The sequence below is a fragment of the Lissotriton vulgaris genome, chromosome 8 (genome assembly GCF_964263255.1).
Source record: "Lissotriton vulgaris chromosome 8, aLisVul1.2, whole genome shotgun sequence".
Taxonomy (NCBI): Eukaryota; Metazoa; Chordata; class Amphibia; order Caudata; family Salamandridae; genus Lissotriton; species Lissotriton vulgaris.
Window position 1 is genome coordinate 110,547,217 of NC_141696.1, and position 13,551 is coordinate 110,560,767.

The following is a 13,551-nucleotide window of genomic DNA, read 5'->3' on the forward strand; positions in this document are numbered from 1 at the left end:
GGGTGTCGTCTGCGTAGGAGATGATGTTGAGGTTGTGTTGGCGCGCAATGGATGCGAGGGTACTCATTTATACGTTGAAGAGGGTTGGACTGAGTGATGATCCTTGTGGTACGCCGCAGATTACTTCGGTGGCTTCTGATCTAAAAGGGGGGAGGCGGACTCTCTGGGTTCTTCCGGCGAGGAACGAGATGATCCAGTCCAATGCTTTTCCTTGTATTCCGACGTTGCTGAGGCGTTGTATAAGGGTGCTATGACAGACTGTATCGAAGGCTGCAGAGAGGTCAAGTAGGATGAGGGTGGCTGTTTCTCCGTTGTCCAGTAGAGTTCGAATGTCGTCTGTTGCTGCGATGAGGGCGGTCTCGGTGCTGTGTTTGGCTCGGAAGCCGGACTGTGAAGGGTCGAGGGATTTATTGGATTCGAGGAAGGCGGCGAGATGATTATTGACGGCTTTCTCAATGACTTTGGCAGGGAATGGGAGGAGCGAAATGGGGTGGTAGTTCTTAAGTTTAGTGGGGTCTGCTGTGGGTTTCTTCAGGAGGGCGCTGAGTTCAGCATGTTTCCAGATTTCCGGGAAGGTAGCGGAGTTGAGGGAGCAGTTGATGACGTCTCGGAGATGGGGTGCGATAGTGGAGTCTACTTTGTTGAAAATGTGGTGGGGACAAGGGTCGGTTGGCGATCCTGAGTGGATGGAGTTCATCAGGCGGATGGTATCTTCAGTGGTGATTGGGTTCCAGGCGCTAAGGTTGTTGGATGGGCGTTTTAGTTCGGAGGAGGGTGGGGTGGACTGGTCTCCAAAGCTGTTATGTATGTCAACAATTTTGTTGTGGAAGAACGAGGCTAGAGAGTCGCAGAGGTCTTGGGAGGGAGTGATGTCGGTGCCGGCGGTGGGGTTGGTAAACTCTTTGACGATGTTGAATAGTTCCTTGCTGTTATGGGCGTTGTTGTCGAGTCCATCCTTGAATGCTGATTTCTTGGTGGATCGGATTAGTTGGTGGTGTTTGCGGGTGGCGTTCTTGAAGGTGGCCAGGTTGTCAGTGGTTGGGTTTTTTCGCCAGGCTTTCTCGAGGGTGCGACAGATCTTCTTGGATTTCTTAAGGTCATCATTGAACCAGGGGGCTTTTTTGCTACCTTGCTTGATTTGATGGTTTTTCAGAGGTGCTAGTTCATTAGCGCTGTGGGTGATCCATTGTGTGAGGTTGGTGGCTGCTTGGTTTGGGTCTGATGATTTGGCAGGAGGGTTTTGGTGAAGTGATGTGAAGAACTGGTCGGTGGTAATTTTGTTCCAGTTTCTGCGGGGAATTGGTTGTGGGTGGTTGTGGCTTGTGATTTTTTTGTAGTTGAAGTGAACGCAGCTGTGGTCCGTCCAATGGAGAGCTGTGGTGTGATTGAAGGAGATGTGCTTGCTGGAGGTGAAGATTGGGTCGAGCGTGTGCCCAGCATAGTGGGTGGGGGTGTCCACAAGTTGTTTGAGTCCGAGATTGGCGAGGTTGTCCAGAAGGGTGGTGGTGTTGCTGTCGTTGTTCTTTTCCAGGTGGAACTTGAGGTCTCCCAGTAGAATTTAGTCCTCGGAGGGGAGGGCGTGTGGGCTGATGAAGTCAGTGATGTCTTCGCTGAATTGTGTGCGGGGTCCTGGTGGCCTGTAGATGAGGGTGCCTCTGAGTGTGGTCTTGGGGTCGGTGTGGATCTGGAAGTGGAGGTGTTCTGCTGTTGGGCGCGCACTCCCGCTACTCTCTCTCCATTCTGAGTGCAGTGCAGATCTGGTCCCCAGGTGGCACCTCTGATGTCTCCGTTCTAATGCCACCCCGGACACCTCTTCTCGGAGGCTGGGCACACTGGGATATTGCTAAGGTATCGAGGCCAGAGCAGAGGCACCAAATTTTGCATCCCCTCACTCCGCCATCTTGGCCGTGCCCCAGTATGCAACAGTTTGGACAGATTGGAGAGGATTGCGATAAAAATGCTCTTAAAGTTTTAATATTCTGACAAATTTGTACCAATCAATGAATACATTCGATCATTGCCAAATTGGATAGGACCAAATCCCAATCCCTTACCAAGGGCTTTTAGTTCATTTTCAATCATAATATGTTTTGACAGATTAACAATAGTTAACTCATGCATCCCTGAGTTCATGGACCCCTCTGTGTGCAACACCATGTTTTCATCATATGTCTTTGGTTGGATGCCTAATTCCTCTTGGACCTGGTTGTCACTCCCTGTGTATCATTCTTTTCCTTTTTGTTTTTGCCATCTCCTCCCACCCCTCTTGTCTTTGATCTTTTCATGTTGTTTTTACTCCTAGACTCAGCCTCTCCATCTCAAACAAAAAATTATAAGATAGATTCTCTGGTCTTGGGACACCTTCTGTTTCCTCAGGTGAGACCGAGCTCGCAACAGACGTAAGGAGCTGCTAATGCTGACAGAACCTGATTCTAGTGATTCCTCCCTAGATCTTTTACCTTCTCCTGACACCTTCATGTTGTCATATTTATGTGCGAAGGTGTATATTATACCATCTTTATAATCCTTTTTCGCCCCTTCTTATTTTTCGCACCTTTTTGTCACGTAAATGGATCTGATATCCCTCCAATACCTTTTCAAGGATGTCATAGTTTTTCTTAATGATATCCTTGAGATGAGTCATTGATTTCTTTCTCCAATATCAGACTGCAGTTTAGTCCTTTTTCTTTGTGTGTTTGATCAAGATGCACATCATATTATTAGATGCGGTCTTACCAAAAGTAGTAATATGGGAAACCCTTCCATGAACTAAAAGCTGGAATAGGCTTCAAAAAAGAAACCTTAGACAAAATCAAGAATTGCAATTTGTAACCCATTTCCTAGCATAATGCATTAAAGTCTGACAAACCCCCTGTGAAGCGGGCAGGGAAACTTGCCTAAAGCGGCCGCTTGCTGTCACAGGCACAGCAGAAAGCCAGCGAAATACTCTTTTCCCCTTGCAGATTGACTGATTCGCCAAGTATGACGCAAGCTTGCACGCTGGTGCAGGATGATGTATTAATAAGGATTGCTATCTACCACAAATAATGGGAATATTTTGTGGGCACGTGCTGTAGGGATGTGGATATATGCATCTTGTCTTGTAAGTCTATTGCACGCATCTCTGTAGCCTGAAGTCGGCACCACACATGTTTTCAAAGTACATGAAGTAATAGTAAATTATCCAAGAAGAATAAGGAATAGTCATCTACCTATATTTGGACGACTGTCTGTTGAAGTCTCACTATTTAGGGAAAGTTCAAATGGGTGTCTTAACGACCATGAGGTTACTAAAAAGATTAGGCTTTCAAATCAGCGAGCAAAAGTCCATATCCATCCCAGTGGGAAAACTGTCATATCTGGAAGCAGCACTGAAAACCGTAAAAGGAAGAGTTTATGTTTTCGGAGGAGAGAGTTACAGCTATCTAGGACAAATGTGATATACTCCTATCATCTCATCACCCATCTGTGAGAATGGTTGCCTCTCTTTTGAGATCAATGGCCTACTGCATCACCATTGTTCCTAATGCAAGACTGTGAATGAGGCCACTCCAACAGTGTTTAGAGGACCAATTGTCACAAAGAGAAAACATTTGGGAAGATAAAGTAATCCTGATGCTGTCAGAGAAACAATCTCCTTCTTGGTGGTGCAAAATAAAAAACATTCAGAGATAGGAACCCCATTTAAAACTCTTTCTTTGTATTTCTTCGCAATAAGAGAAAAACAAAAATCCAGAGACTTTGCATCCAGGTTCCCAGAAAAGAGATTTCTAGGGTATGCCCTTTCGGTAGAATTACTCTACACTTTTCCTCTAATTCCATTAACAGCAACTGTGATCCTCAAACTTTGCATATCTGCAAAGAAGATTATTTTAGTGTCTCCACATTGTCCTAGACAGTGGTGGTTCCCGTATTTATTACAGATATCACAAGAGGTTACCATACAGACAAGATCTATTCACGACACTACGGGGTCAAATTAACACCCAAACCTTCTGTCATGGAATTTGTCTGCTTGGCTCCTCAGATTAGACAGTATGGCCATCTAAATTTAACACTGGCTTGTAGAGAAATCTTGAGAGAATCTGTGCGCCAGTCAACAAGAGCATGTTGTGCTTTTAAGTGGAAAGATTCTTTATTTCCTGCCCACAAAAAGGACACAATCCTATTACATGTCAAGAAGACGTATTTCGGCCTTACCTACTACACTTCGCTCAATTTAAGTTTACAGTTCACATTGATTAAAGTACATTTATTTCTGCACACAGAAAATCTCCAACCCAAGAATCATTTATTGTGGACAATAGAATAGCTATTACTTCAGGTAGATGAGTAAGTGAGTTACAAGCACTATTGATTGCAGATCCATTCACTGTTTTCCACTCTAACCGAGTTCTGATGAGAACACATCTCTCTTTTCTCCCAAAGGTGGTTTCTGATTTTCATATCAATCAAAACCATTACTATTCCCACTTTTTTCCCCATTCCTTCAACAGTGGCAGATCTTTGCACTGTTTAAATGTTAGAAGGGTAATACGGTTCTACTTGAGCAAGACGTAGGATTTCAGAAAAGCTTGTCAACCTTTAAAATTAATTGTTGACCATTAAGACAAGGATTTGCCACTTCTAAGTTTAGCTAGATGGCTAGAATATTGCATTCTATTCTATTCACTGAGATGTATATAGCAAATGGCTACCCAACGAACCGCCCAACGCTGATAATAATCTCTGCTACAGTACGGTGGTTAAGGATTAAACTAGAGTAGGTGGGTTTTCAGGTTTTTTTTCTAAAGTTAATTTCTGATTTATCCAGTCTAAGGTGTGTTGGGAAGGTATTCCACAGCATAGGTGCCAGATTTGCAACTCCTTCCACATCTTTTCTTTTGATCCTTGGAACCAGTAACAGATTCTGACCTTCTTACCTCAATGTTCTTTACGGCCTGTAAGAGGTCAAACGGCGCTGTATGAGATAGGGGCCTTTTCTGTTGATGGCGTGGTGGACAAGCCAAAAGGTTTTCAACTGGAATCTGTTCTGTATTAGCAGCTAGTGCAAAGCCGCTGATGCTGGTGATCTGTGCCTAGGGATTTTATAGAGAATTTGCTCAGCGGCGTTCTGTATCACCTTCACCTTCAGTCGGTTGATGATATATTTCGAACTCCCTAAGTAAAAGGAGTATACGTAAATCAGGCGTGAGTTAATTAATCCCTGCACCATAACCCTGCGGAGTGGGTGCATCTTAGCAGTTTCCTCAGGGTGCTCAGTAGTCCAAAAAGCAAACCAATACTTTCTTGGCCTACACCTCAATAGTTAGCCTATCGACGATCAAGCTTTTAACTTTTGGGGAGGGTGAAGGGAGTGGACCGAGCTCGCCCGGCCAATTGAGTTCCAATCAATGCTAGGGATTGCTTCCTGCAACCAGGACCTCTATTTTATCGCGATTCAGTTTTAAGATACTGGTAGACATCCAGTGAGTAACTTGTTTGAGGCAGATGTTTAATTGATTGGAAGTTTGTTTGTTTGTTTTTTTGTTCTTTAAAAAAAACTTTTTATTGAGAGAAAATCAGGGCATTGTAAAGTCACATGGCATTTACATTGATCACTACATATCGAAACAAATATTGGCGACACTACACACATTAATATTACATGTTGCATCATACATGTTACTGTTGGCATCTTGCTTAACCCCACCCTCCCCCTCACTCGGACATGTTGTCCATCTCCAGCATGGGCGGGTCACAGATATAGCCCCTGAATTTGTTCCATGCTCCCCACACCATCTCCCATTTCCTGGGGCACCCTCGGTCAATGTATACCACCCTTTCCGCCATCATAGCCTTGTCCATATCTTTGCACCAGCCTCGAAGAGTCGGCGACTCCCCGGACCTCCATTTCCTGGCAGCATTACTTTTGGCAAACATCATCCCCAACGTTACCCAATCTTGAGCTGGTTGTGAAAGATCATTTGGTTCCCACAGATTTAGGAAACAACGCCTCGGCTCCGGCACAAGTGACACCTCCACAACCTGTGACATTGTCAAAACAAAGCCTTGATGGTATGGCTATTTCCCGTTGGGACGACGGTGCTGTTTGCCAATCTGCGTTGTCGATATCTCCCAAGTCAGTGGACCATTTGTGTCTAAGTGTCAGCATCGGGTCGGACATGGTGTTGATTAGCTTGCGATAGGTGAAGAAGGTTGGCTTTTTCGGCATATATTCCGTCAGCAGCCTGTCATCTAAGGAGGTGGCTTCTGGTATGTCGTTATCAGGCGTGAGAACCGAATGTAATGCATGTCTAATTTGCATGTATCTAAACATCTCAGTGGGTGCTAGCTCAAATTGGATCCTAAGCTGTTTGAACTAAACCATTTCACCCCTCTTCCATAGATCCCCCACCGTGGAAATACCTATCAGGTCCCATGCCTAGAATCCCTTACTGTTTTAAGCCACCCAAGCTGCTGTGCGGTCCAGAGTGGTGTCATCTGGGTGATAACTCCCTTGCATTTTAGTCTGACGTGCGCCGCATACCATATGTGAACTGTGTGTGCCGTCTGTCCAATGAGGGAGAATGATCTGCCTTTATCGTATAGTACAGACATGATTCCTGCTTCTCCCACCCCCTGTCTGTCCGCCTGGAATGCTGGATCTGTCTGAGGTGCATGTATCCATTGATTGATTATTTTTGACTGGGCTGCCCAATAGTACAACTGTATATTCGGAAGAGATATTGCGCCGTCGTACCAGCTCCTTACCAATTTTTCCTGTACTATACGAGCTTGTTTATGTCCCTGGAGTAGACTGGAAACAGCTGCTGCTATCATTTTGAAATATTTCAGTGGCACAACAAATGGAGTGCTCTCCAAAACATATAAGAAACCGGGGGAGTGTCATCATTTTAAAAAGGGCTGCCTTGCCCAGCAAGGTCAGCGGCAGGTTATGCCAGTACGTCACGTCTCGCCTAAATCGGTCCAGGGGGAGCGACAGATTTTTCTGGAGAAACTCCTCGGACTTGGGTGTTACATAAATGCCCAAATATTTAAAGGTATCTTCCGCGATTTTTAGTGGGCAATCCACTGAAAGCAGTGGGGATGGGCCTCGCAAGATGAACAAGATCGATTTAGACCAGTTAATAGTATATCCTGACACCTGGCCGAAGATTTCACAGATGTTTAAAAGCACCAAATAGAGCGTCTAGGGGAGGTCAGGTACAGTAACACATCATCCGCATGTAAGGAGATGCGGTCTTCCCAGGTCATTGTCCATTTAAGTCCCCGAATCACTGGGTCCCATCGAAACCATGCCGCCAAGTGCTCCAGCACTAAGGCAAATAACAATGGGGACAGTGGACAACCTTGGTGTGTTCCACATGAGAGTGGAAAATCCCTTGAGATATGTCCGTTAGCCACCACATGTGCAAGGGGATGCGAGTACAACTGTACCCATGCGCAGAATTTTGGGCCGAGGACCAGATGTCTGAGGACCGCAAATAAATAAGGCCATTCTACCATGTCGAACGCCATTCGTGCATCGAGGGAAAGGATAACTGCTGGTTCTTGGATGTATGGCATCCGTGCCATTACCGCATGTAATCTTCTGAGGTTAAGTGCTGTATTTCTGTTAGGCATAAACCCGGACTGATCCGGGTGAAATAAGGTCACAAGGTGCAGGGTTAGGCGTGTCACAAGAAGCTTGGCGAGGCTCTTAGCCTCAGCGTTAAGTAAGAATATGGGCCGGTATGAGGAGTAGTCTTCGGGGGGGGGGGGGGGTTTACTAGGCTTCGGAATTGCGACTATAGTGGCCATTCGTTGATCCCGTGGTAGTTCCCCGGCCCTCGAACTTTCAAGAAACATTTTCAAATGATGCGGGCAGTTAAATCAGATGTCCTTTTATAAAGCTCGATGGGTATACCATTGGGCCGCACCGCCTTTCCTAATTGCAGGGAATTGATGGCTGCCTGCAGCTCATCAACTGTGGGGTCAGCCTCCAATAAGAGGGCCGCCTCCGCCGAAAATGTAGGCAATTTTATATCCTTGATGGAGGTCTGAGCCTCATCTGTCGTCATGTGTGAGCATGAGGTATACACTTGTTCAAAATACCCGGCCATCGTATTTACTGTATCCTGCGGAGCGGTCACTGTAGAACCCAACGGAGTGCGTAGCTGCTCTATCGTCCTCTGTGCTCTTTCCTTCCTATCCAGCTACGCAAAAAGCTTACCTGCTTTATCCCCAATTGATTGGTAGTTTTGTTAGATTCTGCTGTGAGTGTGATGACAATCTTAGTATCATGTGCATAAGAAACGAATGCTAATCTGTGAGCTTGCTCTATTTCTGCTAGTGGGCGTACATACAGATTAAAAAGTGTGGGACTTAAAGAGGATCTCTGTGGGACTCAACATTTTAATGAGCATGTAGCAGTAATTGATGAGTCCTCCTGGTCTTGGAAGCTTCTGTGCTCTAACAAGGATGTGAGCCATTTGAATGTCTCTCTGACAATTCCTGCCTCTTCTTGTCTGTGGATTAATACAGGATGGGACACGGTGTCAAAGGCCTTACTCAGATCTAATAGGATTATTGCTGCTAAGACACCTTAGTCTTCCATTGCCGCTAGCAAAGCAGTTTCTTTACAGCTGCCTGGCCTGAACCCTGTTGTGGGGTACAGAATGGTATGGGCTTCTAAAAAAGGGGGCAGGTGGTTGTTCACATATTTCTCCAGATGGGATGAAAGGATAGCTGTCGATGGAGATGGCCTAACCGCGATCAACAACGGAGATAACATCACCGCTGTCATCAACGCAGCTGCCGTCGTCTTGAACGTCGACGTAGTAGGTGTCCGTGACGAAACCCCACAGGAGCAGAGCCAGAGGTCGTAGACAGTGATTTCTTCGTCTACGAGCGTTTTCTGTCAGTTGAAGAATCTCTGGGAGGAGATAGAGGCGTTGACGGAGGAGCTTAGCCTGACTTCTGACGTGATGAGGAGGGACTAGACTGGCTCTTTTTACCTCTTTTCTCCTCAACTCTCTCCTTACTATGAGACCTGAACTTTTTGGGATCCTTAAGAGATGAAGAAAATCCTTCTTTTCTCTTCTTGGAGGAGGTATGGAGATTCTCCTGAGCCTCAGAGTTAGAGTTCTTTGCTGCTGTCTTCCTTTGCAGCCAGAGAAGCACCCTACCCTCACGGTCCTTCAAGGTTTTTGTGGAAAAAGGACGACAGTACTTGCATTCTCTGGGCTTATGCTCTGGGTAAGGAAGTAGAGGCATTCTTTATGTGGGTCCTCAGAATAAAGTCTGGACTTTCCACAAGTCTTAGAAGGCCTAAACAACCTTTTTTTAGACTTGGACACTGGTACCTCAGAAGAAAAATGAACACAGAGATAATTATTTAGCTGGAGTTCAAAGGGGCTACAGTAGAAACACTGACTGAGCAGAGCTCAGGGAGACTCCCTAGCACATGTCGTGCGGTAAGAAATCTGAGGGTATGGTGAGGGGAAGGAGATTCTATGGTCTAAGCTCTGATTGGCTGGAGTTTGGATGTTTTATAACAATGGTTATTGGTTTCTAAAGTTAATGAATTCTTATGGGCTTTTCAAAGTTTAACTTTAATACTGCTATTTTACTGTTACCATGGGACTCCCACCATGACGATGGGGAAGATTCAAGCATGTGAATCCATAAAAGATATTAATACTGGGTAACCACGGTGTACAGGTAAGTAACTTGTTTTTTTATTAAAGAATTGGTCCATGCATGCCACACAACACTGAATTATTTTGCGTGTAGGTCTTCAATGATGATTCCTACAATTCAAAGCCAGGACTACAAGTAATCTTTTATTTTTACTGCTCTTTGTAATTCATATGAAGGTAATGGCTTAAGTAACTAGATTCATGATACCAGAGTACTCTTCCAAGCAAACCCCCTGTGTAATTAAACAGTACTTTTTCCTGTATTATAATACAGAGACACGTCAGTTTAAAATAACCCGCACAGCATACTCTGAAAATACCAACTTTTGCCTAAGGTGATACATCGTAATCAGAAAATTAGGGTAGTACAAGGTTCTGGTTTCCATTATTTAACATCTGTTGCCAGGCTTCTTAATGAGAGATCTTCTTTTGAATTTCAGTGACATCACTCAAGATGACCTGCAAGAGGCTGGTGTCAATGATCCTGCTCACAAGAAAATCATCTTGGACAACCTCAAGCTGCTCAGAAAATGAAGAGAAGGGCATGTCCTTGTGATCCTTTGAGAACTTCTTCTTTTTGTAGCTGAGCCTTTCATCTTTATTTACCTTTATCAGCAGCATGTTGGCTGCCCGCTCCCTTAAAGGAAAGAGAAGAGAGCAGGGATCAAGAGAAGATGGGCACTGGTGTCCACGGTCGTTGCAACATTAACAACTTTTGATGGTGAAGTGACAGGCTTGGCGTGTCATTGGAGGATCAAGGAGACACCGGGGTGTAGGCTCAGCTGAGCACCTCCATGTGCAGAAAAGGAATTACTGCAAAGGCTGTGCCTGTATTGTGAGTCGCCTTTGTCCCTTGGGGACAGGTCTAACCGTGTGCAAAGGCTGTGCCTGTATTGTGAGTCGCCTTTGTCCCTTGGGGACAGGTCTAACCGTGTGCCCTTACTGTGATACAGGCTCAAGCGCCACAGCTTCCAGTTCTAACCTTCATTTCAGACTACAACACATATCAGGGAAGCAGGTTAACCCTGACAAGAGATAAAGAAATGGTCAAGAGACCTAGAAATTGATCTGGGTCATTTGTTTCAACAATGTGTATGTGGAAAAAGTTCCTTTGACTTTATTTATTGGAACCGAGAATAAGGGAACCAGAGAACTGTACAGGGATCAATGGTAAGGATGTGCTTGCCAAAATAGGTGTTTGTTACTGATTTAGAGCTACCATGGACCAAGGGAAGGCTGAATGAAGAGCCACATTTCGATCTTGGGAGAGGGTCTGCAGTTGACTTATCAGATGGTAATGCACCCTGGATCCTGTAACCAGCAACGCAAATGAGAGAAGCACATTTGGTCATACCCTTTGAGTATGTCACATTCTTCTGAAGTTTCAGAATGGAAAAATCAAAAGAGGGGGCGGGATGCTGTGTCATTTATCACAAGCAAGTCAATATGTTGTAGTCATCTCAGAGAGATGGGACTTACTAGGGGAGCACTGCTCTTGTTTTGAATAATAGAGGATGATTGTAATTTTCAATTGATAAGTGCCTTGTAACAATTGCATGAAAACATGTTTCTCACAGTATGGCTCATGTTCACCTTCCTGAGACGACAGAAACTCCTGCTGTCTACTCGTCCAGTTGTATTACATGATGTTCATCTTTTATACTGTAATTGACATCTCCACATGTAATTGCCTTTTCATAACCACGCAGGATGAAGTAGCCATCAACATTTCAAACCATTTACGAGTTCCTTTCCTGAAAGCGGTGCAACAAAGAACCTCCTCACTCTTCCTCTCCACCATGAATGGTGCAGCCATTGAAGCAGGAGGCAGCCGTCTTCAAGAAACTATTCGTTTGTACTGCACTATGACCTAACACTACCTGTGAGGGCCGACAGATTGTTTACCAGTGTGGATCCGCAGTGCCTTTTCCAACAGACGACATCACCCAGAGACACACGCATGAATGTTGTCATTGCCACTTGTGTTTGGGGCTTAATGCTTGCACCAGCTCACTTGCATCATCTTCAGACACACTCACTTGCAGCATAGGGTCAGTGTGTGCTCTGCTTCATAAGCACAAAGGAAGAATTGTTGGTTTTTGCTGTTTCATCCCCTTGTTCCAAGCATTCTTTCAGATAATTTTGACAATCCTGAATAACTATTTATCCATCGAAGTTTAAAGGCAGGGAGATTCTTGTGGATGGGCAGAGCAGTTTTGCAATCTGTACCCACAAAGTGGCAGGTACTTTGAGGCTGCAGATAACTAGTACATATTTTTTCATTTGGCGAATACTGGCAGGACTGCTGTGCGATAAATATATATATTTACATATGATTTAGAATATGTCATTAAATGTGGGCTAATAACGGTTTTAAAGCAACCACCAATAAAACACATTTATTACTAAAGTAAAAAAGGTGAAATAGCAGTTTATTACCATAGGAGAGACAAATTGACATGAGAAAAGAGACGTGTACTGTCTCACAGACTGCTTGCTACAATTACTTTATGGATAGAAAACCATATGGAACTGGTCTAATACTCCTGGGAGTCTTCAATGTGATTTAACCACACTACATTAATTTAGCTCCTTGTCTCCCGGTGTTAGTTAAATACCGTTTTGTAAATCAAATGCAAATGAAAAATGTGACGGCATAACCCATATGAGGTGTATATTACAGTATTTTGTTGAAGAAGAGGATGGGCATCATTACCTGCTAAATGCCTTGCCTCTTGTGAGTCACTGCCCCTCCCTGCACACAGCAATGAGAATGGGCATTATCACCCGCTAAATGCCTTGCCTCTTGTGAGTCACGGCCCCTCCCTGCACACAGCAATGAGGAGGGACATCATCACCCGCTAAAGGCCTTGCCTCTTGTGAGTCACGGCCCCTTCCTGCACACAGCAATGAGGAGGGGCATCATCCCCCGCTAAAGGCCTTGCCTCTTGTGAGTCACGGCTCCTCCCTGCACACAACAATGAGGAGGGGCATCATCACCCGCTAAAGGCCTTGCCTCTTGTGAGTCACGGCCCCTCCCTGCACACAACAATGAGGAAGGGGCATCATCACCCGCTAAAGGCCTTGCCTCTTGTGAGTCACGGCCCCTCCCTGCACACAACAATGAGGAGGAGTATCCTCACCCGCTAAAGTCCTTGCCTCTTGTGAGTCCCGGCCCCTCCCTGCACACAACAAAGAGGAGAGGCATCATCAGTCGCTAAAGGCCTTGTCTCTTGTGAGTTACGGCCTCTCCCTGCACACAGCAATGAGGAGGGGCATCATCACCCGCTAAAGGCCTTGCCTCTTGTGAGTCATGACCCTCCCTGCACACAACAATGAGGAGGGGCATCATCACCCGCTAAAGGCCTTGCCTCTTGTGAGTCACGGCCCCTCCCTGCACACAGCAATGAGGAGGGGCATCATCACCCGCTAAAGGCCTTGTCTCTTGTGAGTCACGGCCCCTCCCTGCACACAGCAATGAGGAGGGGCATCATCACCCGCTAAAGGCCTTGACTCTTGGAGTCACGGCCCCTCCCTGCACACAGCAATGAGGAGGGGCATCATCAACCGCTAAAGGCCTTGCCTCTTGTGAGTCACGGCTCCTCCCTGCACACAACAATGAGGAGGGGCATCATCACCCGCTAAAGGCCTTGCCTCTTGTGAGTCACGGCCCCTCCCTGCACACAACAATGAGGAAGGGGCATCATCACCCGCTAAAGGCCTTGCCTCTTGTGAGTCACGGCCCCTCCCTGCACACAACAATGAGGAGGAGTATCCTCACCCGCTAAAGTCCTTGCCTCTTGTGAGTCACGGCCCCTCCCTGCACACAACAAAGAGGAGAGGCATCATCAGTCGCTAAAGGCCTTGT

The 13,551-nt window shown here is 45.7% G+C and overlaps 1 protein-coding gene across 2 annotated transcripts in view; it reads left to right on the forward strand.

The window, feature by feature from the left end:
* Positions 1-12,101, forward strand: part of INPPL1 (inositol polyphosphate phosphatase like 1) — a 915,229-nt gene extending 903,128 nt beyond the window's left edge. For both annotated transcript variants that reach the window (XM_086933779.1, XM_086933780.1), the window contains one exon: positions 10,124-12,101. In XM_086933779.1, the coding sequence (XP_086789905.1) occupies positions 10,124-10,217 (94 nt within the window). In that variant the 3' untranslated portion in view covers positions 10,218-12,101. The remainder of the gene's footprint in view (positions 1-10,123) is intronic.
* Positions 12,102-13,551: the final 1,450 nt, after the last annotated feature.